The sequence below is a fragment of the Loxodonta africana genome, chromosome 11 (assembly GCF_030014295.1).
Source record: "Loxodonta africana isolate mLoxAfr1 chromosome 11, mLoxAfr1.hap2, whole genome shotgun sequence".
In the NCBI taxonomy this organism is placed as follows: domain Eukaryota; kingdom Metazoa; phylum Chordata; class Mammalia; order Proboscidea; family Elephantidae; genus Loxodonta; species Loxodonta africana.
The window spans coordinates 16,212,973-16,240,227 of NC_087352.1; the positions used below are offsets into that span (position 1 = coordinate 16,212,973).

General features: G+C 52.8%; 1 protein-coding gene across 1 annotated transcript; it reads right to left on the bottom strand.

Annotated features, from left to right (window-relative positions):
- KASH5 (KASH domain containing 5) lies at nt 1-27,255 on the bottom strand. Its single transcript, XM_064293988.1, has 20 exons — nt 27,213-27,255; nt 23,368-23,472; nt 22,746-22,932; nt 22,178-22,242; nt 20,872-20,941; nt 20,482-20,643; nt 19,776-19,893; nt 19,405-19,455; nt 11,762-11,839; nt 11,461-11,517; nt 11,090-11,149; nt 8,956-9,020; nt 8,671-8,758; nt 8,164-8,286; nt 7,988-8,083; nt 6,517-6,554; nt 4,638-4,683; nt 3,467-3,531; nt 3,249-3,377; nt 1-3,146 (listed from the first exon to the last, which is right to left on the bottom strand). Exons 1-20 carry the CDS (start codon nt 27,253-27,255, stop codon nt 3,002-3,004), a joined length of 1,791 nt encoding a protein of 596 aa, XP_064150058.1. The 3' UTR covers nt 1-3,001.

Genomic DNA, 27,255 nt, shown 5'->3' on the forward strand with positions numbered 1-27,255 from the left:
AGCGTCCTCTATTTGCTGGAGGGCCCTTGGTTGGGTCCTGGCCTGGCCTCTTCCCTTATTCTTTTTCCCTGAACAAAAACAAAACAAAACAAAAAGCAGTTGCTGTCAAGTTAACTCAGACTCACAGAACCCTGTGCATGTCAAGAGTAGAGCTGTGCTCCACAAGGTTTTCAATGGTGACATTTCGGAAGCAGATTGCCAGGCCTTTCTCCCCAGGCACCTCTGGGTGGATTTGAACCTCCAACCTCCAGCCAAGCACTTAACTGTGCCATCCAGGGACTCCACTTTCTCCCTAGATCCATAAAGTGCTGCTGGGAACCTCTTCCCTTCCCACTCTACTTCCTTCTCTCCAGGAAATTGCAGCCACACCCACACAATAGGCCATGCTAACACCCAGACCACCATCTCCAGCTCCACCTTTTCTGCTCCGCTTAGGGCTCAGGTCTCTAACCACCTCTTGGAATTCCACTGGCCCCTTTCACTCAACCACATCCCCAATGAGCTCCGAGTTGTCCCCTAAACCCACTTCTTTTCATGGGGTCCCCGCTTTAGAAATGGCCCCACTTTCTACTAGTCCTCGGCCAGAGATCAGGTGCTCTCCTTGCCCCTTCCCTCCCCTTTATCCTCCTTCACAGCCTGTCAGTCCTCAGCCTGCCCCTCTTGCCCTTTTTCTGACCACATTCTCCTCTCTGTCCACTCAGGTCGTGAACCCTCCCACCTGTATCATTGCTTCAGCCTCCCTTCCAACTCCCCTCCACCTCCTGGCCTCTGGTCTCCTCTCCTCCTCCATTTACCCCTATACAGCTCCAACATCCAGAAGGTCTTTTTCAGGCCAAGTTGATTCTGTCCTTCCCTGCTCACAGCCCTTCATGGGCTTTGCTCACCTATTTCCCACAACACCACTCTGTAGCTCAAATTCTTCCCTGGCTCCAAATCTTTTTTTTTTTTTAATTCAAACAACACTGTATTTATTGCCTAGGCTCTCCACACACAGGCTCTTCCCCATCACCTGCTGTTTGCATAAGCTCTTTCCTCTGCCTTTGACACCCTTCCCTGACCCCTCCTCATTGTCACCAACCCTTCTCCATCATCCAAGACTAAACTCAAATGTCATTTATATGAGATGAATTCTCTGACCTCTCAGGCTAGGTTAGGTGCCCTTTCTGGGCTGCCACAGAGCCTGCGGCTATCTGAATCGCCACACATTGTAAAAATGGCGTGGGGCATGGGGCGTCAGACTTCCTCATCTAACTTCATAAGGAGGAGGAGGGTAACCACCATCAGCAACAGCCCAAGGCTGGGTCTTGTGAAGGTCAAACATACCTCCACCCTCCAGCCTTTTTACCAATTCTGATACCCACCATCCCTCCCATGGCACTCTCTACTTCTTGGCTGGGATCAATAATTTGTTGTAATGGCCACACAGAACTCACAGACAATACTCATGATTATGGGGCTTATTAGGGAAGTAACATGTTATAATTCGGGATCAAGAACTACTCAATCAGGCCTTTGGACACTCTGCCCCTTGGCCCTCCACCTGGCCTCTGCCCTGCTCAGGTAAGTGTTACAAAGCTCTTTAGCCCTGCCAGTAAGTGCCCGGAAGCCTCCTGCCTCAAGGTGCTCAGCTCTCTTCCTCCATGGGTCGGCGTGCCCACCATAGCCACCTCATTCCTTCCGCCAGGAAGCCCACCATGCCATCTGGCACCGGTCTCCCGGTTCTGCTGCCACCATTTGCCATTTGCATGGTAGTGGACATGAGTGCTCTGTGCCTGCCCTACATCCTTTTTCCTTATTCTATGAAGGGCATTTCCACTTCCTCTGGACCATGCATCCCCCACGTGGTGGGGAATGGATTTTACCATAATGCTGTATCACAGTTAAAACTGTGAAGATGGTCAAAGTGAACAAGAGTGAGATTTTTTGGTTTTGTGTGTTTTGAGGAAGCTGGAAAGTTCCCCATTCCTGACCTAGGATTCAGTTAGGACTGGGTCAACCCAGGTTTCTACCCACAGGGTAGTGGCAAGACGGAGTCAGGATCTGGATGGGATAGGGTTGAGGTGTAGACAAGGAAAGGAGGGGTGATCGAGGAGAAGGGGTATCCAGGAGCCCCTTCCAAATAGCCTGGCAATGTAGGCTAAGGCAGGAGCATCAGAAGGGGAAAGCTGGTGATCTACAGGTGGTCTGTAGCTGCGTTTTGTTTGGTCTGTGCAGTGTTTTTCATCTGAATTAGTTGCTGTGGCAAGACACTTTATCTGCCTACCCAAAATGCACCCTTGCTAACAAGCCAGATGATGCTGGGCAGTAGGGTGCCAGCTCCAGGGGAGACGCCCTGCCAGTCTGCCTTGCAGCTGGGGGTGGGTGGTCAGGCTAAAAGTTTCCTTCCTAGTCAAGGAGAGATACAAGTCTGCTGGCGGCCCTGGGAAGGGTTTTCTTGTCTTTATAAAAAGGCCAGTGTCATTGAATTGTACATGTAGAAGTTGTTGAAATGCTGTATCCTGTGGTGTCTATTTTCACCAAAAAATGAAATCAAATTTTTAAAAAAAGGGAGGGGGGGAAGAATAAACATAAGAACCTACATGCACACTAAGGAGCGATGTGTCCTTCGGCAGGTTTTATTGTTTGTTTGTTGTATTGTTGTTCCCTCCTTCCGGCAGATTTGAGGTATGAAGCTATGTCACCTCCTGAACATGAGGGTAAGGATAGGAGGGTCACAGAGACCCTTACCTGGTGCTGTGGAGACCCGGGACTGTGGACCCACAATGGCCCACCCCAGACTCGTTCTGTGAGGAGAATAACACTTATATTTTTGGTTGTGTTTCTTGGTTCTTGAGAAATGCTGTGGCAGACATCAAAAACAAGGAGAATTCACCTAAGCCGGGTCTTAATATTAGGGTAACCCCAAGTAAGTGCCACAGCCACGGCTCGGGGGGTAACAGGAGAATGAACCCCCGGGGGGGGGTTTATTGAACTCGGACCTGCTGGGGAGCGGGGAGCAGGCTCACACTGGGGGGGCCTGGAGGTAGCTGAGCTGGAGGTGGGGCCAGGTGGGGGGCGGGGACCGGCCCAGCAGCAGGATGGTAAGCAGCAGCAGCAGCAGCACCAGGCCCAGGAATGGCGCGGGGACCAGCGGGGGCCGCGTGACCCTGGGGGCGGAGGGAAGCGTGCAGAGGGCAGGACCGGGAGACCACGCCTTCCAGCCGCGCCCCCAGAATCTGCCCTCGTCCCCCGGGCGCCTTGGGGCACACCTGAACTGTTGGGGCTGCAGGAAGGGCAGGCCGAGCTGGTGCGGGTGCCGCCTCCTGACCTGGACCAGTTCTTTGGTCGCTGGCACCGGCACCAGGGCTCGCTGGAGGTTGGGTTCGGGTGCGGCAGGGCTGCTAGAGAGAAAGGAGGGAAGGGGAGATGGCTGCTAGGCTTTTCCCCTATTCCCAAGTCCCCTCCCAGGCCCCGCAGGCCCTGTTACCTCTCAGGAGGGCTTTTTGGGATGTCTCCAGGGTGAGGGGCTCCCAGAGGGATGGGGAGATCCGCCTGGGGAACAAAGGACGAGTGTTAGTCACTGGGTCCCGGATTGGCCTTCAGTTCAGCCCAAACCAGTTGCCATCAAGTCGACTCTGACTCACAGCGACCCCATGTGTTACAGAGTACAACTGCTCCATAGGATTTTCTTGCCTGTAATATTTACAGAGAATGAACTCAATGGCACCTAACAACAACAATCTTTACAGAAGTAGATCACCAGGCCTTTCTTCCGTGGTGCTGCAGGGTGGGTTCAAACTGCCAACCTTTAGGTTAGCCCTCGACTGCAAACTGCACCACCTATGGACCTCTACTGGATTAGTGGGGGCCTCAAATCCAATGAGAATGAAAAGAACAGACAGGGAGGGTCACAGGGAAGACAGGCAGGGATCGGAGTGATGTGTCTACAAGCCAAGGAACCCCAGCAGCCACCGGAAGCCAGGAGAGAGGTGTGGGATGGTTTCTCCCTCGGAGCACCCAGAAAGCTCCAGAGCCAACCCTAATTTCGGACTTCTGGCCTCCAGAACTGTGAGAGAATACATTCCTGCTGTTCAAAGCCACCCTGTTTGTGGTACTTTGCTGTGATTCCCCACCCCCCCCCAGTAAGCTCACACACCATTGGAGGGTCCCAGCACCCAAAGCAGGGCCCGAGAACTGGGATTGCCATCTCACCCACACTGCTGCTGGGAGGAGTGAAGGGCCAGTGTGTGTGAAGCAAAGCTGTGACAGGCTCCGCGCCCCCGAAGGAGTTCCAGGTAGAAGCAGAGGGCCATCCCCTTCCCTGGCACGTGGGCGTGGGTGTGTGTGCACTGATGCAATCTGGGGGTGTGGCTGTGTCTGTGTGGGCTGCGGATGCTACCCTGTGTGTGTGTGTGTGTGGGTAGCTGGGGGTCCCCTGGGAACATCCTGGCCGCCCACTGGCCTCCAGGCCTCCCCCCTTCTCCCCCTCCGTTCTCATTAGCTGCATCGAGCACCTTGTTATTTCTCGGCCAAATGATTTTTCTCTGCTTGGAGGAGTGGGGGGGCTGGGGAAGGGCTGAGGCTGCTGCGTCAGCTGGTCAGCCTCTAGGGGGGGAGGCAGCTAAAGGGAGCAGGGAGGGGTCCCAGTGACTGCCTACCAGGATAGAAGCCTCTGCTTCCTCCTCTTCCTCTCTTACGGGCAACCTGAGGAGACAACAATCAGTGCAAACACTCTCCATGTCTGTTGGTCCCACTGCCCTCTGCGGGCTGGGAGGGGGCCGTCTGAGCAGGGCCTGGGGACCACGCATGGGCTCGGGGTGTCCTTCAGCCCGAGCAGCAGAATTTCCTGTGCAGGTTAGCATGTGTCTTTTTCAGGTGAATTTTCCACCAGATTCTCAAAAGAGTCTGTGACTACCCTTGCCCCCAACCCAGCCAAGGGTAAGAGGGACCTCTTCACCTCAAATTGCTTTCTTTGCTACGATTTTCCCAGGTGACTCTCCAGCTGGGAACTGAGGCTCCCAGCTCCCTCATTCCCCCAAACACCAGAGACTCAGACCCACTGAGACCCCAAGGCAGCAAAGAAGCTCCAGGCCCCCCTTTTTGTCTAGCAAGCTTGTACCATTTCCAATGAGTCTCATTTTACTGGGTTTTCTTTGGGGACTAGACCCCAGCTCAGACCTCCTCCCTCAAGATCCCAACTCTTCAGTTCCCATCCCCATCCCAATCACTGATCTCAGGTGTGCAGGCCCCCAGCTTTTGCCCTGTCACAGCCCCCGCTGTGCCTCTCCAGTGACTCAGGCCTCAAGGTGTCCGACCCGGCTGCCCCTTGGAGACCCGGACTTCCACACCACCTGCCACTACCTTCCTGGGGGACCAGGGACCAGCCCTTCAGTCACCAGCTTCAGACCCAACACCCTCAGGGATACAGCTATTTCCTTGACACCTGCCCCCCGCCATGAGAGGTCCTGGCTGTAGTCCTCCGGCCTCCACTCCAATCAGAGACACGCTGTCTAATCCCCTGAAACTTCTACTCTGGACCCAGGAATCTAGCCCCCCTCCCCTGTCCCCTCAAGGTCCAAGTCTTCAGCCCAGATACCTTCAGGGCCCTAGGAACCCCACCTCCCCCACTCCTAGCTTCTCAACCTGTGAGACATACTGCACCCCCACCTCCCGGAAATTCGTTAAGTCTAGCCTGGCACCAGGGCCCACCTGCTGTCAGCCCCTTCTCCTGGCCATTCCCTGGTGACGCATGCGGAGGTCACAGATCTGAGCCCCCAGCCTGCCCAATCTCGCTCTGCCCAGACAAGTCCAATTAGAGGCCCAGGCAGGCAGCCTCATTAGTTGTTACAGCCGGGAGCCCACAAAGGGGGAGCAGGAAGAGGGAGGCACCACAGGAAACCGGAGGCCCCCCGAGGCCAGGGCCCAGGGGAGGGTGGGCAGAGCTATCTAGAGCTTTCTATGTCCTCTGAGGCCTGGATACAGCTTCCTGGCAGTCGAAGGCACAGGAGTGGGATTTACCCATCAGCAGCTGAAGGATGACATCAGCCCCACCACCAAGTGCCCAAGTCACACAGCTGGGGTTCGGACCCAGGCAGTCAGATTCCAGAGCCTTCCACCATTCTCTGACTGGAGCTCTCGAAAGGCCCCATCTGGGTTGCCTGCATCCCAGGGCTCCCGGGAGAGGTGTGTTCTGTGAGAGGGTAACCGTGCACGGGAGCTGCCCACCTGCCTGGCAAGAGGTCTCCTGTACACCCATGCTCCTGCAAGAGTCCACTTTGGGGTCACCTCCCCGGAAGCCTCCCCAGCACCCCGCACCCCCCTGGTAGGGTCAGGTGTGTGGTACTCCTCCTCCTAAAACTGTCTGGGTCCTGAAGGCAGGGCCAGGTCTGATCCACCCCCTGGTCCTCAGCCCTGGGGAACGAATGGAGTGACTGGGTGACTCCCTCAGGCCTCATCAGGTCCCCTCCACTAGATGCCTGTGCATTAGGCATCTCAGCCTGGGTGGAGGGGTGTCCCCGGAGGCCACGAACTCCTTACCACATCGAGTGCTCACTCCATTCTTCCTGGAAGTTTCTCTGTGGACAGAAAAGGGCAGGGACATTTGGGTGATTCCCCTGCCTCTTCTCACTCAGATCCTCTCTCTGGGGCTTCAGCCACACCCCCCACCCTACTGATATCCATGTTTCTCCCCCAAGTCCCAGATCCCCATACACGGTGGTCTCCAGGGCTCCAGCCACACACAAATCCATCAGCTTCTAGAACCTGCCATCCTCTTAGGCACCCACTCGAGGATTGCTCCAGTACCCCCATGAGCAGAAGCCAGAAAATGGACAGTTGCTCTTGATTTGACTCCTGAGGTATTCAGGAGACCTGGTCCCCCAGGTCCCCTGGTATGTCCCACAAGTCTGTCACACTCACCTTGTCCCAAAAGGAGCTCAGCGTTTCCCTTCCAAACCCCCTTCTCCCAGATTCCCAATCTTGGGCAGTCCCCACCATCTGCCTGGTTTCTCTGGGCCAGACACCAGGCCCAGGCCTCTCTCCATTTTCTCCCCGGGAGACTTCTCATCCTTGCCTGTGTCCTCGACCAACAACTCTAAACATTTCCCTGAGCTTCAGCCTTGTGCACCCAACTGCCTCCAAGTGGCTCCCCTGGACGGCCCTCAGGTCCCTCACTCACCACTGTGCAAGGCAAATTCAAGACAATATAAAATTGTTTACAGAGCTGTTAACAATATTTTCTTAAAAAAAAAAAAAGAATTCTTCTGGTGCTAATGGATTATAATCTCACTTTTCCCTGATGGACACTGAAGGTGACTTGTCTCAGCTGTTTCACATGTCGTTGAACCATTGTTCAGATAATGATGGAAGTCAGAAAGCAATGGTTGTGTTTGTTGCCAATTCAGCTCCCAATGATGGTGACCCCATGTGTGCAGGGTAGAACTGCCCCACAGGGTTTTCAAGGGTATGACCTTTCAGAAGCAGATTGCCAGGCCTGTCTTCTGAGGAATCTCTGGGTGGGTTTCAACTGCTAATCTTTCACTAGTGGTCCAGTGCTTAACCATTTGTACCACCCAGAGAAGCCTCGTAAAGCAATGGCTGTGAAAATTAATAATAGCTTAACATAGCCTCAGTTGACATCAAGATTGCAGAGTGAGCTTGAACTTGCTAGGCTTTTCTTAAAGGTGCCTTGTATTCAAACCACAAACCCTTGTTCACTTAGGATCTTTCTGTTGTTGTCATTGTTGGATGCCCTCGAGTTGATTCTGAATCATAGCAACCCCATGTGACAGAGTAGAACGGCCCCATAGGGTTTCCTAGGCTGTAATCTTTACAGGAGCAGATCACCAGGCCTTTCTCCCAAGCACTTAACTGTTGTGCCACCAGGGCTCCTTTATGATCTCCCTCCTGCAGCACAATTTTAAATGAGGTGATTCTTGACAGTGTGTTTTCTAAAAACCAAAACCAAAGTGCACAAAGCAATCTGTGGATTTGCTTTGTTCCCTTTCACCTGTGGGACCAGTTGGTCAGTTCCTGGAGGGCAGGGGTGACGTCCTGGCTGGCTGGTGGCTCTGTATCCCGCACACAGCAGACTCGCAGTTGGTATCTGCTCAGCGAATGGGGGAATGAGCAAAGGTGTGGCCCCTCACCGCTCCAGACTCCTGTGCTCACCTCCCTCATGCTCACCTGTCCCCCAGGTGGGGCTTCAGTTGGAAAGGTGGCTTCTTCGTCAGTCTCATCAACTTCCTCCCATTCCCACACTCCGCAAAGAGGGCTGGAGAGATCTGCCGCAGCGCCCACGTCTTCTTTCTGGGAGGGGAGGAGATGGGCTTAGGTGTAGAGACAGGAATAGAATGCGAGGTGGCACAGGGCTGGGGTGGGGATGGGTGGGGAGTTAGGGGAGACAGTAACAGGGGAGGGTTTGGTGCATTAGAGACCATTCTGGGGGTGATAACAGGAAGGGGTTAAAATCGGGGCTGGGTCAGAGCTGGACCTCATGGGCTTGGGCTTGGCAATGGGGTTTGGGTCAGGATCTGAGGTAGAGAGAGAATTCAAGAAGCCCTGAGATTAGGGTGGGAGCCTCTTTGGCAGCAATGGGAGTTAACGATGGGCGGGTGTGAGGGTCAGAGTGAGGAGACATTGGGAGTTTCTGCCTTGGTGGCCTCTAGGGTGCTCCCAGGGTACCAGGCCCACCTGTTGAATGGCCTCAATCTCCACGCCCAGTGATGATGGCAGCAGCTTGGTCCAGCCCACTCTTCTCACCTGGGCCCCTTCAGGTAGCCTGGCCACACAGTCAGGAGGAGGGAAGGCTGCCACTGAGCCTGTCACCTCTTGTCCATCAGTCTGTTCTGGGGCCTCTGCCCTGCCCACAGAGGGGCTGGAGGCAGAGGGGTGGTTGGGGGTGGAAATTTGGGGACGTATCCCTGCTCTCAGCCCCTCCTGCTCCTTTTACCCCCTGGGCTCCACTCCTCCACTCACTCATCTGGCCCCTTGTGGGTCTGACTCAGCTGCTCCTCCAGGTGTGATATCTCCAGCCTCAGCTCCTGCAAAGGGGGGCACCTGGCTCTCCATTGTTGCCCATCCCCCACTGCTGGTCTCCTCTCCCAAGGTCCACTCTACTTCCCCACTTCTTTGGGCTCCCCCAGACTCATACAGCCAAGGGACAAGGGGAAGAAAGCAGTGACAGAAACTTTGAAAGCTAAAGAGGGGCAGAGAGCAACAGAAACCCAGGCAATAAACCACAGCCAGGAAAATTTAGAGCACAAAGACAGATAAACACACACAGAAAAACAAGAGACACAGACACATAGGGTGTGTAAGAGACTCAGAGACCAAAGACAAACCAGAGACAGAGCTACCCAGGAAGACAGCTGCCTGTCTCCCAAAGAGGGGCAGAGACAAGAATCAAAATGAGGTAGCCAGACAGGAAAAGATGCTCAACATCATTAGTCATTAAGGAAATGCAAATCAAAACCACAAATACCACTTCACCTCCACCAGGATGGCTATTATAAAAAACAAAAACATAAAAAAAAATGGAAAATAACAGGCATTGGCAGTGCCAGTAGGAAGTGTGGGGGTGTGGACTGCAACGGGTGACACTGTCAGAGGGGGTGACACCAAAATGACTGTCTTTAAAATTTTTGTGCAGTGTTTCCACAGAAATTTATTATTTTTATAAAAATATCCCTGTAGTTAGTTATAACAACAACAAAAAAACAGTTTCAAGCCCAGCTCACGTGTATCAATCAATATATCTACAAGGCTAAAAATCTATGCTAATTTACTAACGCGCGCCAGTCAGAGCTGTCAGTATTACCCAATTACAGTGACCCTTCAAATCACATGGTTTCATCTGCAGGCGCTACAAGCAGGTACTGTTTGCGTTGCTGCTGGTGTTTTTGTAGTTGCTGCTTTTGTCAAATTTTCCAGTACTTTAGGTACAATATTGTGGTAATTGGCATGTGGGGGGAGCGATACTATGCGTTACCATACTGGGTGACACTAACTCTAGTGATGCCATTGGGTGTTGGCAAGGACGTGAAGAAATCGGAACCCTTACCTACTGCTGGTCAAATTGTAAAATGGGGCAGCTGCAGTGGAAAACAGCTCAGTGGTTTCTCAAAGAGTTAAACATGGAACTACCATAAACCCAAGCCAAACCAACCCCATTGCTGTTGAGTTGATTTGGACTCACAGTGACCTAGACATAGTGACCTAGAGTAGAACTGCCCCGTAGGGTTTCCAATGAGCACCTGGTGGATTTGAACTGCTGACTTTTTGGTTAGTAGCCGTAGCTCTTAACCGCTGTGCCACCAGGGTCTCCATTCATAGCGTAACTATTCGTAATAGCCAAAATGTGGAAACAATTCAAGTGAGCATCAACAGATGAATGGATAAACAAAATGTGGTATATCCCTACAATGAGATATCACTCAGCCATAAAAAGGAATGAAGTTCTGCTACATGCTATGACATGGATGAGCTTTGGAAACATAATGCTGAGTGAAAGAAGCCAGACACAAAAGGATAAGCATTGTATGATCCCACTAGTATGAAATACCTAGAATTACAGAGACCAGAGTTTATTAGTGGGCTGAGGAGATGGGGAAACGGTGAGTTACTGCTTAACAGGTATGGGGATTCCATTTGGGGTGATGAAAATGTTTTGGGAATAAATAGTGGTGACAGTTACACAACACTGTGAATGTACTTAATGCCAATGAATTGTACACTTAAATGGTAAAATGGTAAATTTCATGTATATTTTACCACAATAAAAAAAGTGGGGAAAAAAATGAGCCAGACAGACACAGACCTGTGTAAGAGGCAGGGAGAAGGTACTCACAGAGGAGGAAACTGAATGGGTGACAGAGATAGATAGAGTAACAGCGAAACCACGCAAGGCAGAGAGAGAGGCAGAGAGCGGGAGAGACGCAGTCCTACAGTAGAGAGGGAAGAAGCGAGATGTGGAGACTCAAAAAAATGACCCACGCAGACAGAAAGAGGCACAGGGAGGGAGAGGCAGCAAGCCTCAGAGGTGGCAAAAGAGTAGTGGGAGGGCCAGGCCAAGTGAGGGCAGCATCCGTGGGTGGGGACAGGTGGCTGTTACCTGGGTGGTCGCTTTGTACTCCTCCAGGGTCTTGACCAGGCTCTCTGCATGGTGGGTGCGCTGGGAAAGCCCAAAGCTGACTGAGACTGGGCCCGGCCCCCAGAGACACCGGGAAGGGTAGTGTGGGATGCTGGTGCGAGCTTGGGGAAGAGCAAAGGCTTGAGGGAGAGCACTGGCCACAAGGGCTTTTAGGTCCTGGGGACAAGCCTGAGCCGGGTCATGCTGGTGATCCTAGCAGATCCCCAGCCCCCACCCTCCCAGGTTACTGATCTCCAGGGACTGGGTCCAGGCAGGCTTTCTCTTTGCAGGCTGGTGCAGGGGCAGGCAGGTGCACTGGGAGGCAGGCTGGTCTCCTTCTCCAACCTCCTCACCTCAGAGAGGATGGCTTCTCGCTGGCAGATGAGGCACTCACACTCGTACAGCTGCCACTGCCAAGGAAGGGGTGCATCCATCCGTCCAGCCCAGATGCTCCGGGGCCTGCCCTGCCCTCCTTCTGGGCCATCCCACTCCCCTCCGGCCATGGCCCTGGACAGCTGGGAGTCCAGCTTAGCTGCCTGGGTGGCTTTCTGGGAGACTGCTCTCACCAGGTGGCAGAGCTGGAGGTGGTAAAAATGGCCCAGGGAGGGGGAAGTGGCTGGGCATAGGGGGGTGGTGGATGGGTGGTGGCAGCACCTTCAAAGCTTCCTTCTCTGTGGCCAGCTCCTCACTCCGCCTCTTCATTCCATCACGCTCAGCCAGTAACTTCCCATTCTGGAAGAAGGAAGGGCAGTCAGGTTTGGGTCAACAAATGATGATGCTAATATTCAAGGCTGAAAGAGTCCTGGTAGTGCAACTGTTAAGTCTTTGGTTGCTATCAAAAGGTTAACAGTTCTAACCCACCCAGTGGCTCCACGGGAGAAAAGACCTGGTAACTTCCATAAAGATTACAGCCTAGAAAATCTTATGTAGCAGTTCTACTCTGTCACACGGGGTCGCTATGAGTCGAAAATGACTCAAGGGCACCTAACAACAAGAAGAAGCATTTGCTATGCTTTAGTTCATTTAATCCTCCCGGCCTTCTGAGTGGGACCTGGGCTTTCATCTCTCTGTGCATCAGTGCCTCAGCTGTACAAGTGGAGATAATAATGAGACCTGCCTCATGGAGCTGCTGTGGGGTTCAAATGAGCTAAAAACAACTGCTAACACTTAGTGAAAGAGCCCTGGTGGTGCAGTGTAACCGAAAGTTTGGCAGTTCAAACCCACCAGTCACTCCGAGGGAGAAGGGTGTGGCAGATTCCCATGAGGTGGAGGTCAGACATGCCGCCTCCTTCCAACATTTTTACCAGTTCTGACACCAGCCGTCCCCTCCCATGGCACTCTCTACTTCTCTGCTGGGTTCCACAATTCCTTGCAAGGGCCACACAGAACTCACAGACAACACTCACGATTATGGGGTTTATTAGGGAAGTAATAGGTTACAATTCAGGTTCAGGAACACTCAGGATACAGTTCTTCCATCAGGACAGCCTCTTCTCAGCTGTGCTCATAGGTGTGCCTCTCTCTGGCCCCTCGGCCTCTTCCCTGCTCAGGCAAGTCTTACAAAGCTCTTTTAGCTCTGCTGATAAGTGCCCAGAGGCACACCACTATGCCAGCAGGACTCCTGCCTGAAGGCACTCAGCTCTCTGGCTCCGTATGTCAGCAAGCCTAACCCTGACAAGTGTCTGGAAGCACCCTACTCCACCAGCAAGCCTCCTGCCTGAAGGCGCTCAACGTTTTCCCTCCATGGACCAGGAAGTCCGCCGCACCATCTCCTAGTTCTGCTGACGCTGTTCCTCTGCTGCTGCTTCTTGCTGTCTCTGGTGTTAAGCTGTCTCCTAGACCCAGGTGGTTCTTAGCACAGGTAACCAGGGCCAAAGGATGCGTTCCACTCCTGGCTCCTCCTTCTTGGTGGCCTAAGGTCTCCCCTTCCCACCTCTGAGATGGCTCATTTTAAGCCTAGTGGGACGGCAAAGGAAACCTTGGTGGTGTAGTGGTTAAGTGCTACGGCTGCTAACCAAAGGGTTGGCAGTTTGAATCCGACAGGCACTCCTTGGAAACTCTATGGGGCAGTTCTACTCTGTACTATAGGGCCGCTATGAGTCGGAATTGATTAAACACTAGGTTTGGGTTTTTTTTTGGTTTGGGACAACAAAACTGACCAATCCCCTCGTTAGGGTTCCATATACCTCATTTGCATGGTCCTACCCCCACAAAGGTGCTATGCACCTCATTTACATTATTAGCAAGCTATCCAGTCCCCTTGGTGGGCCACAGTACCTCATTGGCATAGTCACACCCAGGCATTTGGCAGGAGTTACAAAGACATGGCTAGAAGGGCCATATTAATTCACTGCACAGAAGCTTCTGTAAAGATCATAGCCTTGGAAACCCTATGGGGCAATTCTATTCTGTCGTATATAGATAGGGTTGCTATGAGTCAGAATCCACTCAACGGCAATAGATTTGGTTTCGGTTTAGCAGTTAGTGAGCACCTTGCATGCTGTAATTCATTTTTCTTCTCCCATTTTAAAGATAAGGAAAACCCTGGCAAAGGTCGAGCAACTTGCCCCAGGCCACACAGATGGTAATATACGCAAATGTATATTGATTAATGCTAATGAGCACAAAGCATTTAGAATAGTGCCTGGCTTAGAGATACATGGAGTGTTTGATAAATGTTAGAATATATACATAAAACAAGGTCCCTTGGTTATGCAAATGTTTGTGATCCACTGTTAACCTGAAGGTTGGGAATTGGAACCCCACCTAGCCATACCGCGGAAAAAAGGTCTGGCCATCTGCCTCTGTTATGATTGTCGTTGTGTGCCGTTGAGTTGATTTCAACTCACAGCAACCCTATATGACAGAGCAGAACTGCTCCATAGGATTTTGCAGGCTGCAATCTTTATGGAAGCAGATTACCACGTCTTTTCTCCTGCAGAGTGGCTGGGTGGGTTTAAATTGCTGGCCTTTTAGTTAGCAGCCAAGCTCTCAACCATTGTGCCACCAAGGTTCCTTAAGATCATAGTCAAGAAAAACCTACGGTAACACATGGGGTTGCGATGAATTGGAATCGACTGGTCAGCAACTAACAACAAACAGCATACATAACAACAAACAACACACATATACGTTGTTTGTTCTTCTGCATATGCATGTTGCTTGTTGTTGTTAATATACGTATATGTATAAAAGGGGCCTTGGTGGTGCAGTAGTTAAAGCACTCAGCTGCTAACCAGAAGACTGGTGGTTTGAAGCCACCAGCAGCTCTGTGGGAGAAAGATGTGGTGGTCTGCTTCCATAAAGCCTTACAGCCTTGGAAACCCTATGGGGCAAATTATACGCTGTCCTATGTGGTCATTATGAGTCAGCATTGACGGCAGTGGGTATATATATATAAAACATACACATAACATACTTTTCAAATATTTAAAAAACTTATTATATATTTTTTAATATAAACTGTTGCCGTTGAATTGATTCTGACTCATGGAAATCCTATAGGACAGAGCAGAACTGCCCCACTGGTCTTCTAAGGCTGTAATCTTTACAGAAGCAGATGGCCACATCTTTCTCCTGTGAAGTGACTGGTGGGTTTGAACCTCCAATCTTTCAGTTCACAGCCGAGTGCTTTAATCACTGAGCCACTAGGGTGCCTCTATTTTTTAATATACACAAAAGTAAAAAGAACAGTATAATGTACCCCCATTACCCTTTACCTCTCTATCCTTCAGGTTTTTTGTTGTTTTGTTTTACTAGATTATTTCAAAGCAAACCCTAGACATCATATTATTTCACCTATAACGATTCCACATTTCTTACTTGAGGACTTTTTTTAGTCAGACCACATTATCAGTACCACCATTAATAAAATCCCTAATAATGCCTTAATATGACCCCATTCCCAGTTTGTGCTCATTTTTCTCTGTTGGTCTCACAAAGGGTCTGTCTGCATTTAATTTGTTTGAATTGGGATGCAAAAAAGGCCCACCATTACTTTCACTCAGAATGTCTCTGATTTTTTAAAAGTTTAGCCTTTGATTTTTTTTAAGTTTCTTTACTTGTTTTTTGTTTTTTTTTCCAAGCAGTGCTCCTAATACTACCACCACTTGTCTGTGCACTTCATCTGTTGAAGCCACCAGGTTATCAGTCCTGTGGAACTGCCCACATTGGGATTTGACGGCTTGCATTTGTGGGGAGTCAATTTGTCCCTCTATCCTCCTTGTTAAACTGGCGGGTAGCTCTAGAGCCCTCAACAGGCTCTTGCTTGACTTTTTGGCGAGAAGACTTCATGGGTGGTCTTACATATGCCATATTGTGCCATTCAGGAAGAACGTAATGACTCACATTTTTATTCTGATGCTCAATTTTACAGAGGAAATTGAGGAGCAAGGAAGCTGAGATATTTGGCCAAGGTCAAGGTCACATGTTGAGTGAGTGGACTCAGACCCAAATCTGATCCCAAATCTAGCACTTCTAACCCCAGATTCTCTTTCTGAACCAGACATAGCCCTGGGTGGCAACAGGGATGGAAAGAGAGCCGGTTTCATCCCTCGCCCCAAGTAGCTCCTAGACTCTTTGATGGAGACTGACCTGGAGCAGCTGGTTACAACAGCGCAAGAGGCAGGCTCTGCTGGGGCTGGCCTGGGCCCCCAGGATTGAGGAGGGCAATCAGAAAAGGCTGCTCAGGGACCAGCACCTGGGCTGAGTCTTCAAGAAGGAGGGTTATCCAGGCAAAGGAGGAGGGCGGGGAGAGATCATGGGCCCTGAGAACAAAATGGCTCAAATCCCAGAGTGGAGTTTCTGGGCATCAGAAGCCTAGTATGTGCACTGTGAGGAGGTCATCAGGGGACTGTGTTTGGGGGCATGGGGGCAGGCTGAGAATGCTTTTTCACCATACCCCTCCTTCTACTTGGTACCCCAGGGGACACCACAGCCAGCTCCTTCCTTCCACCAGCCTGGGCTCTGCTCCAAGTCTTCCATCAGCCACTCTCTCTCTGTCTCTGTCTCAGCGGGGCTGGGCTGCCAGGTGAAGGGCGGAAGGGCGGAGGAAGGACAGGCCAGGAATGCTGTGTCAACATCTGCCCACCTGGTTGGGATTTGCAGCCGGGATTTGGGGCCACTCGGCAGGGAGCCTGGTTACTCAGCTGCTCCTGCCTTCTTCTGCAGTAACCTGAACCTGCTCCTCCGTAGGTTCTTCATTGGAAGGTTGCCTTGAACCCCATGTCTCCAGTGTCTTGTTACTCCAGCATATTCTATTGTTATTTGAGAACTTAATCTATAGATGCTCTGCAGGCAGCTGCAGGGAGGGGAGAGGAGGAGTGGAGGGAACCAAGAATAGCTTCAGTTTATTGAGAGCGCCTAGGATGTCCCAGGTGCTGCTCAAGGCACTTGACTCCCCATGGGGGCTGCTGCGCAGCGGTGTCAAGGCAGGGGTCATTCACTCTGCTTAATTATTATTCTGCCAAGAGAAACCTGCTATTGTCTGGGGTCCACTCTCCAACTCTTAGGGCTGGTGAGTCCCAGCCCCAGCTCTGGGGGTGAATTGAGATCGAAATCTTGGCAGATATGGGAGACTCAGCTGGTTAGCCAACCCAACAGCCACTTTCTTCCCCCTCACTCATCCGCCTCCCACTAAAGAGGCTGAGGAGGAAGCTCTCCTGGCCTCCTTTGAGGCTGAGGTGTCAGTTCCAGTGAGATGTAAGGGGGGTCTCCTGGGGAAGCTTCTGGAAGGCTTATCTTCTGGCAAAAAGGGGAAGCTGCATGGGGAGTATTTTCTGGGGTCCCCTCTTCCTCATGTCTTCCTGGTTTGAAAGAGAACATGAAGTTGGGAGCTGTAGCAGCCATCTGTGATCATGAGGCCACAGGCCAACCAACAAGCCAACGAGTTGCCAAAGCAACCCAGAGACTACCTCCTTCAAAGCCTCTTGTTAAGTAAACAAGTGTCCTTAAGATTGAAGCCACCATTTCCTCGGTGTTCTGTTCCTCAGAGCTGAAAGTATTCCCGACTGATCCGTGGCCATGTTATCTTGGACAGGGATTGGTTTGGATGTGATCATTTGACGCTATTCTGGGCAATGAGCTCTAAACTGGAGGCAAAGTTTTTTCTCATTCTTAAGAGACAGTCTAGTGGGGGCAGTCATGGTTCAGTGGTTGAATTCTCTCTTGCCTTCCATGCAGGAGACCCGTGTCTAATTCCCCACCAATGTATTTCATGCATAGCTACCACCCATCTGTCACTGGAGGCTTGCATGTTGCTATGATGCTGGACAGGTTTCAGTGGAGCTTCCAGACTAGGGCAGACTAGGAAGAAAGGCCTGGCAATCTACTTCTGAAAATCAGCCAGTGAAAACCCTATGGATCACAACGGTCTGATCTGAAACCGATCACGGGAATGGCGCAGGACTGGGCGACATTTCGTTCTACTGTTCACAGGGTTGCCATGAGTGAACGGCAACTAACAACAATGATGACGAGATGTTCTACAAAAAATAGTCACACCCTGTATGTGCGTGATGCTTGCCACCACAACCACCGTTCTGCTTGGAGATTCCCATTGTTCCATGGGGAGAATTTTCACAGAAAAACCAGGGAAAAAGTGGCAAATTTTTTTGGTTTTAAATTTAAAAGCCATAGTGCTAGTGTAGGACAAAGAGATTTTGGGGGAAATACATGATCCAGCAGACCTGTATCACTGCCCTGACTCTGTGGAGTTGGGGAGGGGTGCAGGAGAGTCAGAGAGGAGAGCAAGAGTGTGAAAATGGTCCCAGAGCCATCCCCAAGCCTGGCCAGCTTAGCTTTGATGCAGTGGAGCTGCAGAACCCCTGAGAAGTTTGGGACTCTGAAAGGCGCTGTGTCCCCTTCCCAGCTCAGTCTCGCCAAGGCATGAGAATAACAGAGTAGTGATGACTGTATGAGGGGCTGAGGCAACGGGGCTCAGTGAGGCCCCTCTGTCCCTTAAGAGTCCTAGGAAAGCAGCCAAACCTCTCCCACACCCTAAGAAGGGTGTAGAAGTGGCCGAGAGAGAGCACCAGGTCTTGTGGGTCCCAGGTCCTGGCAAGGGGGCACCATTTGCAGATGCCGTGAGCCCTGTAAGCCCAGAGATCAGAAGGCAATGCAAGGCTCTCAGCAGACACCAACCTGGAGTGGTGATGTAGGCTGAGAAACAGATGGAACGAGGAACATTAATCTTGTGAACAGCACAGAGGAAGACACCAAGCAATGATGGGCTGCCTCCTAGAGCACTAGGGTGCTCTGTGGATCCCCTGCACCTTAGACGCCACCTTGGGGGTTGGGGGAGGGGATCTTCAACTGAAGAGTTTCAGTTTCAACCTCAAAAGACTAGCCTTTTACCACTCTAGCCTAGCACCTACTCCTGAACTAGGAAGCTATTGGCCCAGAACGAACCGAGGTGATGTTTGTGTCTCAGGTGGAATGGATGGGAAAGGGGCTTGAATTAGAGACGAGATTGAACAGGGCCTGTTCATGTTAAAGGCGAGGCCCTGGGCTTTTGTTTAATCCCCATGACAAGCCCACTGAACAGGCACATTCTCCCCAGATTAAAACTAAGGCTGAGAGAGAAGTCACTTGCCTAACGGTTGCCCATCAGGTAAATGGCAAAGGTGGGAACTGAAGTCAGGGCTGTCTGATGCCAAAGCCTCGGTTTCTTTCACCATAAAAAAAAAATAATAATAATAATACATAAAAAAAACTCAGTGCTATTGAGTCGATTCCGAGTAATACGTATTTATACGTACATATAAAAGCAATACCAACAACTCTGTGGGAGAAAGACCTGGCGATCTACTTCCATAAAGATTACAGCCTAGAAAACCCTACGGGACAGTTCTACTCTGTCACATGGGGTCGCTATGAGTCAGAATTGACTTGATGGCACCCAACAACAATAAAGCTAACTTTTAGTGGGTGCTTCCTACGGGTCCTGCCTTGTGCCCAAGACTCTAGAAGCGTATAATTTCATGCAGCCCCATGAGTGAGATTATCATTATGCCCACTTTTGTAGGTGAGGACACTGAGGCACAGAAAGGGAGGACTGGCCTGTGCTTGCACAGGTGGCCTCACTGTGAACCCTGCAGTCCTCCCCGTCCCACCACTCTCAACAGCCATGGTGGTTCTCACGTTCTGCGATGTGACCTTCAGGGACACTCACACACTGTCTGCCCCACCAGCCTAAGGTTGTTTGGTCCCAGGCTGCTATGAGCTGTTGGGGGCAGCAGGGGTGGGCCCTGGGAAGTTCTGAGGGGTGTGGGAAGGGGCGGGGCGGGGCCTCAGCTCACCTCCTCCTGCAGAGTCTCCATCTTGGCCACCAGGTGCTGCTGCTCCTTCTCCTGACCGACCCCAGAAAGAAGACAGGACCTTAGTCTCCAGCCTCTTTGCCCCCGTTGGCCTTCTCTCACCCCTGGGACGTTGGGGAACAGGGCTGTGGCTGTGGGGATGGGTCGGTGGAGCCCTGATGGCTCCCGCTGTCCCCTTTGTCACAAGAGGAGTGGCAGGTAGACCTGGGAAAGTCTGGGGCAAGTGAGGTCCGGGGTCAGGGAGGAAGCCAGGGTGGCTCCTGCCCCTCACATGCCAGAGTTCAGCTCTGCAGCTCAGACCCCAGGACAGAGGGGTGAAGAGGGCACCAGTGTTGTCCTTGTCCGAGACCCACCGTCTGCCGGGCCTGGGCGAGAAGGCTGCGATTCTGCTCCTCCAGGCTCTTGGCCAGAGTCTTCAGGTCCTCCAGCTCCTCATCCACAGCCTTGGCAAACTGCAGAGCCTGCTGGGCACTGAGAGGGCAGGGGCAGATGGGACATATGAGAGAGAGGAAGGCAGAGATGCAGAGAGAAAGATGCACACAGAGAGACAGAAGCAACAGAGAAGTCCGGGGAGGGGACAGAGGCCCAGAGAGAGGGGGGATAGGAACCTGGGTAGGGGGACAGAGACCTGGAGAGAGCGGGAAAGAGACTCATAGAGAGGGAGAACAAAGACCCAGAGAGAGTGGGGGACAGAGACACAGAGAGACAGGAGGAAAGAGACCCAGAGAGAGGGGTACAGAGACCTGAGAGCTGGGTACAAAGACCTGTAAAGAGAGGGTCAGACCCAGAGAGAGATTAAAATAGAGATACCATGGCCAACATGAAGACAGACACAGGGAAAGGACTAGGCCAATGGGATGGAGGAGCAGACAGACTAAAACAGAGAGGCTGGGAGACAAGAACCAAAGAGAGCCACAAAAGAAAAAGAAAAAGAAAAGTGAAGCAAGGAACACGCAGCGACAAAGACACAGAGCAGAAGGCACTGACAAAGCAGGCGCAGAGAGCACCTCCGGGTGCTGGAAGAAGGATGAGGGCCGGGAGGGTGGATGGGGCCCCCACCTGCGAAGCTGCTTGCGCAGGGCCGTGATCTCCTCGCTGAGGCGCGCAGTGCCCTCTTCTGCCGTCTCCACGCTCCGCTGGAGCTTGGCATTCTCTCCTGCCAGCCGCCGGTTGCTGAGCTCCAGGTCCTCCAGGCTGCTTAGCAGGTCAGCTGTGGCTGGCCTGGGGACAGAGAAGGGCTGGGGTCACTACCGCAGGCCTTGCTTGCCATCCTAGGCTGGGTAGGTGTGTGTGTGTGTGTGTGGACATCTCCCTTGTTGAGAAAGAGAAAGCTAGGGCAAAGCCCTGTCCTGCACCCACTTTCCCCAAGGGCCCCAAGCCCTCACAGGCTGGCAGGCTGAGGATATGGTGGGGAGGGAGAGGGATAGAGGGGGCCCTGAGGATAGGTACAGCTCTGGTCTGGGGTCTTCTTCGCCTCCGAAGCTCTCCAGGTTGGCCAACTCTTCAGCTTCTGGGCATCCTGGAAAAAGGGAGACAGACGGAACGCTGGGTTCCCTGTGATCTTAAATGTCATGTTGGGGTGCCCAGGCTCTGGGGTTCATCATCCTCTGGCTTCCACTCGCATTTCCATTTCTGTGACCTGATCTGCTCCTTGGCTGCACCAGTATAAAGGCCTCTTACTGGTCTGTACATGGAGCCCAGGTGGGATCTCTTGGCTAATCCCTGTCCCCCACACTCATCTTGTCCAATACCCAACAATGGGCGGTGTCTCACCAACCCCTCCTCCCAGCTTCCACCCTTAGGTTTGGCCCCACCATTCACCCTTCAGTTCTCACCCCTCAGCCAGGCAGCCCCCAACCCGTCCCCCTGCCCCTGAGTCTATCTGCCCGCCCCTCCTCTCTGTCCCTACAGTTGCCCCTGGCTCCCCTGGATCATCACCCCGTCCTCCTACCCAGAGTCCCTGCCTCCAGTCTCACCCTATAGCCTTGTCTGCACCCAATAAGGCCCCAGAGGGGTCTCTCTCCCACCAGAGCTGACCTGCCCACCCTCCTCAAAGCACCCACCTCGCCAAGGTTGACTGGAGCAGGTTCAAAGGAATATCATAAAAGCTGTTTTTTTCCCCCCTTCTATTTTGTAATGCAGGAGAAATACAACATGAACCCTGTTTTACTGAGTGCCTCCTATGTTTGAGGTCCTGGAGGTACGTGGTGAGCAGAGTCAAACAAAACCCCAGGGCAGTAACTAATCAGATACTCAGACTTCCGGGGTCACGGGATCTACAGGAAAGGCACACAGATCTGTGAATGAACCTTGGAGTAGGGGTCCTAGAGGGCTTCCTTGAGGAGTCACCCCTTTGCCCAGGGTGTGAAGGATGAGGAAGATGGAAAGGTGAGGACGCGGTGGAAGGTGCCTGGTATATCCCCGGAACTGCAGCCAGGCCCAAGGGACCTGAGAGTAAGGGGGAGCCGGCTGGAGGTGATGTCAGGGGTGGCTGGGCCACACGGGCTGTGATAGTAGGGTTGGTGGAGGAGGAGGAGTTGGAAACAACCTTCTGAGGAGAAAACCCCAAAACATTTAGGAAAGGGCTAGAGGGAGGAGGAAGGCAGCCATAGAGGGCCCTAGAAAGCCAAACTCAGAGCTTCAGGCTAGTGCACTTCCAGGGTTCCACCCTATCCTCTACTCCGCCCAGGGTGGGAAGTCCGCCCACTGTCTGACCCTGGGCCTGCCTGCTTCATTCTATATATAGCAATCTCACCAGATGGCTGTTGCTGGGGGGTCAGGGCCCCTTCGAAGGCGGTCTCCTCTTCCAGCTCTAATCCCCTGTATCAAAGGGATGAGGCTTAGAGCCCCCCTACAGCCACTACCCCCCCAGTCCCAAGCAGCCATGGCAGGGGGATGGCAGGTGGTGGGGGAGGGGACCAAGTCAGGTGCAGCAGGCACCGTGGGGAGGATGGTGAGACCAGATGGTAGTGCCTGGAGCCAGATGGAAAAGCAGGAGGGGCAAGGAATGGGTGTGGAGGAGGAGGGAGGGCAAGTGGCATCTGTCCACCTCACACCTCTTCCTACACTTTGTTCTAGCAGGACCCCCTCCAAGGGGCCCTAGCCCTTTTATTCCTGGCTCCAGATCCCCTCAGCTCCCCTCCCAGGCACTTCCTCCTCAGGCCTCCCCCCCAACCCCATCTCTTCACTTTTCTTTCTTCCTCAGCCTCATTCCAAACACAGTAGGTCCCTGGGCCCATAGTGTGCTGGCTGTAGTGAGCAGGTGAAAGGTCAGATCTGATGAAGGACTTGGGGGCGGGGAAGGTACCAGTGTGGGGACCCACCCATCCAGCTGACAGGCGGCAATCCAGTCTCGCATGACAGCCAGGAAGGTGTCCAGGTCCACGGTGGCCTGAGGGCCCTCCCCGCTGGGGTCCAGGCTGTGGGCCAGTGTTTGGAGGCACGCATCCCGGGGGCCCCGTCCCGTCACAGTCTCCAGGTAGGCCACCACATGGGTCACAGCCACAATGCCTATGGGCAGGGCACATGTGAGGGAACCAGGGGTAGTTGAGAATAGGAACAGGCGGTGGCTTGGGAGGCGGCACCCCTGTCCCGCTGCCAGACTGCCAGACTGAGATACCTTGGATGAGTTCCTCCCCTGCCCCTTGGTCAGCTTTGTCATCTGGAAATGGCTCCTGTCCTGCCCCACTGGGCACCTCAAATATTCGCTGCCCGCCTTCCCCCTTCTAGGCCCCTGGACCCCCCTCTTCCATCTGTGTCCCCCAGTTCATTCCTTCCCACAGTGTCCTGAAAGGCACCCACCCCCTTATCCACTTCCTTCCTGAAACTCCCCACAATCATGCATTTTGTTCCAACAGGATCCCCTTCAAGGGGCCCTAGCCCCAGGCCTCTCTCAGTGGCTCCCCTGTCCCACCCCCAGAGCTTTCATGTATCCTTCCCTCCCACCTGTCCTTTGGGGGTCACAAGCTTCAAACGTGGAGTTGAGTATTTGCTCCTCTAAGCTCAGTGGCGTCCCCAGGCTCCCCTCCTCGGGATGGTCCTGGAGGTACACTGAAGAGACAAGAGGGCCCAACCCACCAGTCAGGAAGAGGGAGAGGGGAGAAGAGGGGAGGAGTGAGCCCCGGACCTGGGTCTTCTTGGCGCCCTGCCCCCCAGCAGCAGGGAGGGAACTCATTTGGAGCCACTGGAGTTGGGGTTGGTGGGAACAGTAGGAAGTTTGGGGTGGGGGCAGCGACCTAAGGGCCCCATCTTGCAGTTCAGTAAGTGCCCCTCTACCCCCTCCCCCTTACTCCTGGCTATCTAAGCCCTATCCTTTGTGACCCCTCCAATCCACCACTAAGGAGCTCAGCTAAGGCTCTGAGATCACGCTTTCCTCCTCGACTTCCCAGCCTCCCAGGCAGTGCTCCAAGGGGGCTGGGGCAGGGGAGGGTGGAGAAGAGAGGATTCTGGGAGGAGCCCTGGGTGAAGCCCTCCCCCATCCCCAGCCAGGAACAATCCGATAACGCCAGGCAGCTCAGATCGATCTAGCTGGGCGCATCTCCGGTCTCCCAGCCCGAAGTGGGGTGGGGGGGCCGGTCGTGCTCTTCCCTGCAAACCCAAGGAGAGGCTGGCATTATTGGGGCCCATGGCCAGGGGCCCTAGTAGCAGGGGGATGGGGTGATCCAGGCAGGGTGTGCGGTGGGGGGTGTCAGACCGACTTGCGCTTGGAGCCCAGCTCCACTGCTGGAATAAACCACTTCCCCTCTCAGAGTCTCAGTTTCCCCACCGGTAAAGTGGGGGTGAAGAGCCCTGGTGCCCTGGTGGAGCAACAGTTAAGCGCTGGGCTGCTAACTGAAAGGCTGGTGGTTTGAACCCACCAGCAGCTCTGTGGGAGAAAAGACCTGGTGATCTGTTCCCATAAAGATTACAGCTTTGGAAATCCTATGAGGGCAGTCCTACTCTGTCACATGTAGTCTCTGTGAGTTGAAAATCAACTCAATGGCAGCCAACAAGGTGAAGGTAAGATGGGTTCGGTCTGTGTATGTGAAGCTCTTATGTCATGGGGTCTGTTCTGGCCACTGCTGTATCCACAGTGCCTGCAGATAGTAGGTGCTCAATAGATGCACGCCTGTCCTGGCCTCAGAAACCTGTGGGGCTGGGCCCATCCGGGCCATCTGGGCTCTGCCTCAGACAAGGGGTGGCATCTGAGGCAAGGGACTTGACCTCCTTGAGCCCGTTTCCTCCTCTGGAGAATGGGAATGGTGTTACCTCCCTCCTAGGGAAGGAATGATGTAAAATCCAGAAAGCTCCTGCCGGCACTTAGCAGGTGTCAGTCCTGTTCTGGGCGTTTCACATGGATTAACTCATCCCACCATGTGGGTAGTCAGTACTATTAGCCCTACTTTACAGATGAGGACACCGAGGCACAGAGAAGTTACGGACTTGCCCAAGGCCACCTGTTGAACATATGAGCCTCTTTCTCATCCCTCTAATTCTTCAGAGGTTCTTCAGTGAGCTAAACTGGGCATCCCTCTGGCTTGAACCCATGCTTCTAGGTTTGGCCTAGAAGAGGGGCAGGAACCCACAGATAGGGGAGATGCCAGGGCCTGTGCCAGGGGCTTTCCCTTAAGTCTTATCTTCTCCTTGTACCCGATCCCATGGGCTCTGAGGATCAGAACTCATCTATACCCTCCCTTGATGTCTCTCTCTGTGTCTCTGTCCCTGCCTCTTCTAGATGGCTTTCTCTCATTCATTCGCCCAGTCTGTCTCGCCTGTGTCTTGCCTCTCCAGGTCTCTTGCCCTCATTTGCTTCCCTGTCTCCCCTTCTTCTCTCTTCTCTTCCCATCTCTCAGTGACTCTCCTCTGCCCAAGCCTTCTCTTTCCTTCCTCCAGCCGTCTCTCTGACTTTTTCCCCTCCTGCCCTTCTCTGTCTCCATCTCCCCCTTTGGGTGTGTTCCTCTCTCTCCTCAGAGCCTCCTGAAGCTGTTTCAGTTCTTGCCTGCGGGTTCCTCAGTGTCTGCACGCCCTCTGCTGGTGCAGGAGAAGTTTAGCCTGGCCAGGCAGCCCTCTGGTTTCCGCAACCTGGTCTCTGCCTTGGAATTCCTATCTGGAAAGCCTCCTGAGGCCAGAGTCAGGCCTGGGGCGTGGGGCCTTGGGAAAAGAAGCTGGCTCTGCTGCTGACAGCTGGGAGCCTCTAAGAAAGGGACCCTGCCTCCCCCATTAGACTGGACTCTCCCAAAGATGGGAACCCTGCCTCCTCCTTTAGACTGGGCTCTCCCAGATGGTAGGAGCCCTGCCTCTCCCATCAGACTGGGCTCTCCTAGAGGGTGGGAGCCCTACCTCCTTCTTTAGACTGGGCTCTTCTAAAGGTGGGGGCCCTCCCCCCCCCTTTAGACTGGGTTTTCCCAGAGGGTGGGAGCCCTGTCTCCCCTTTCAGACTGAACAAAGGGTGGGAGAGCTGCCCTCACATCAGATCGAGAGCCATCAGAGGGTGCTTATAACACAGTCTAGATGGTTCTACCACTTCTAGGCGTGTGGCCTTTGGCCAAAGACTTTCAAGGCCTCAGTTTTCCCGTTTGGGAAAAGCGAGAACAGGAATGTTTTGCTTTGAGGAGCAGTTTGGTTTTGAAATCACTAGCATTTGTGGAGCGCTCACCCTGTCCCAGCTTTAAGGCTGCACCACATCGTCACAACACCCCCTGAGGAGTCTCAGTAGGGGTAACCCAGTGCCTTCCTCCCAAAGCAGCTTTTATACCCACTTGGTCTGCATTCTCCCAGTCATTCAAATAATAATTATTGCATTCCTACTATGTGCCAGACATTGTTCTAGAGCTATGTTGCCCGATATGGCAGCTACTTGCCACTGCGGAGAGTGCAAACTGAGATGCTGTTAGTGTAAAATACACACCAGCTCTTGAAGACTCGGTATGAATAAAAGAATGTGAAATAATCTCATTTGCTGTACTGATTATAGGCTGAAAGGGTACTATTTTGGGTATAGTGGATTAAATAAAATGCATGATTGCCATTTATTTTGCCAGTTCCTTTTTACTTTTTTAAAAAACGCGACTACTAAAAAATTGAAAATTACAGATGTGGTGCATATTAGCTTCTACTGGATGGCACTGCTCTAGGGACTGTGAATCGCAGAGTGAATGAAAGAGACCAAAGCGCTGCTCACATTCCCGTGGCGGAGACTGAGACTAAACTGACAAATAGATGTCAGTGCTGTGAAGAAAAGCAAAGCAGGAAAAGGGAGAGAGTGTCACAGGGCAGCTGTCTTCTGTGAAGTAAGGTGACATTTGGTTTGAGATCTGAATAATGTGAGGGATGAACCTGCAGGTAACTGGGGAAGGCAGTTCCAGGCCGGGGAATAGTGCGTGCAAAGGCTTTTGCTCTCACCGTCTGGCCTCCCCAGAGAAACAGGACAAGGTGTACAGAAGGGTGGGCACACCGAACCGAAGTGAACCAAACCAGCTGGATAGAGTAGAATTGCCCCAAAGGGTTTTCTAGACTGTAATCTTTACAGAAGCGGACTGCCACATCTTTTCTCCCAAGAAGCCGCTGGATGAGTTTGAATCTCGGAGCTTTGGGGTAGTAGTCAAGTGCTGAATTACTTCACCACCAGGGCTGCTTAGGTGGGCACACAGTAGGTACTTAATCAATGTTTGCTTGCTCCTTCCCTCCCGCCCCTGCCCCAAGGTGGAGATTCAGCCACACAAGCCAACTTTCCCAAGTCGTCACTGGGGCCCGCCCTGTTAACCCACTGCTCGCTGCTCAGCACTGACCCCCCACGCCAGCCAGCCACTTACTTGCTGCAGCAGGGCCACCAGCCCAGCCCTCAGGTAGGTCCAT

Excerpts from the sequence above, each read along its gene's own strand:
- KASH5 (XM_064293988.1), bottom strand. The coding sequence starts at position 27,255 with ATGGACCTACCTGAGGGCTGGGCTGGTGGCCCTGCTGCAGCAA. Across the intron at positions 20,942-22,177 it reads CCCCCAGCAACAGCCATCTG|GATGCCCAGAAGCTGAAGAG; the intron begins GTGAGATTGCTA and ends CCCTTTTTCCAG. Across the intron at positions 8,759-8,955 it reads ACCCACAAGGGGCCAGATGA|GCTACCTGAAGGGGCCCAGG; the intron begins GTGAGTGGAGGA and ends CTGTGTGGCCAG.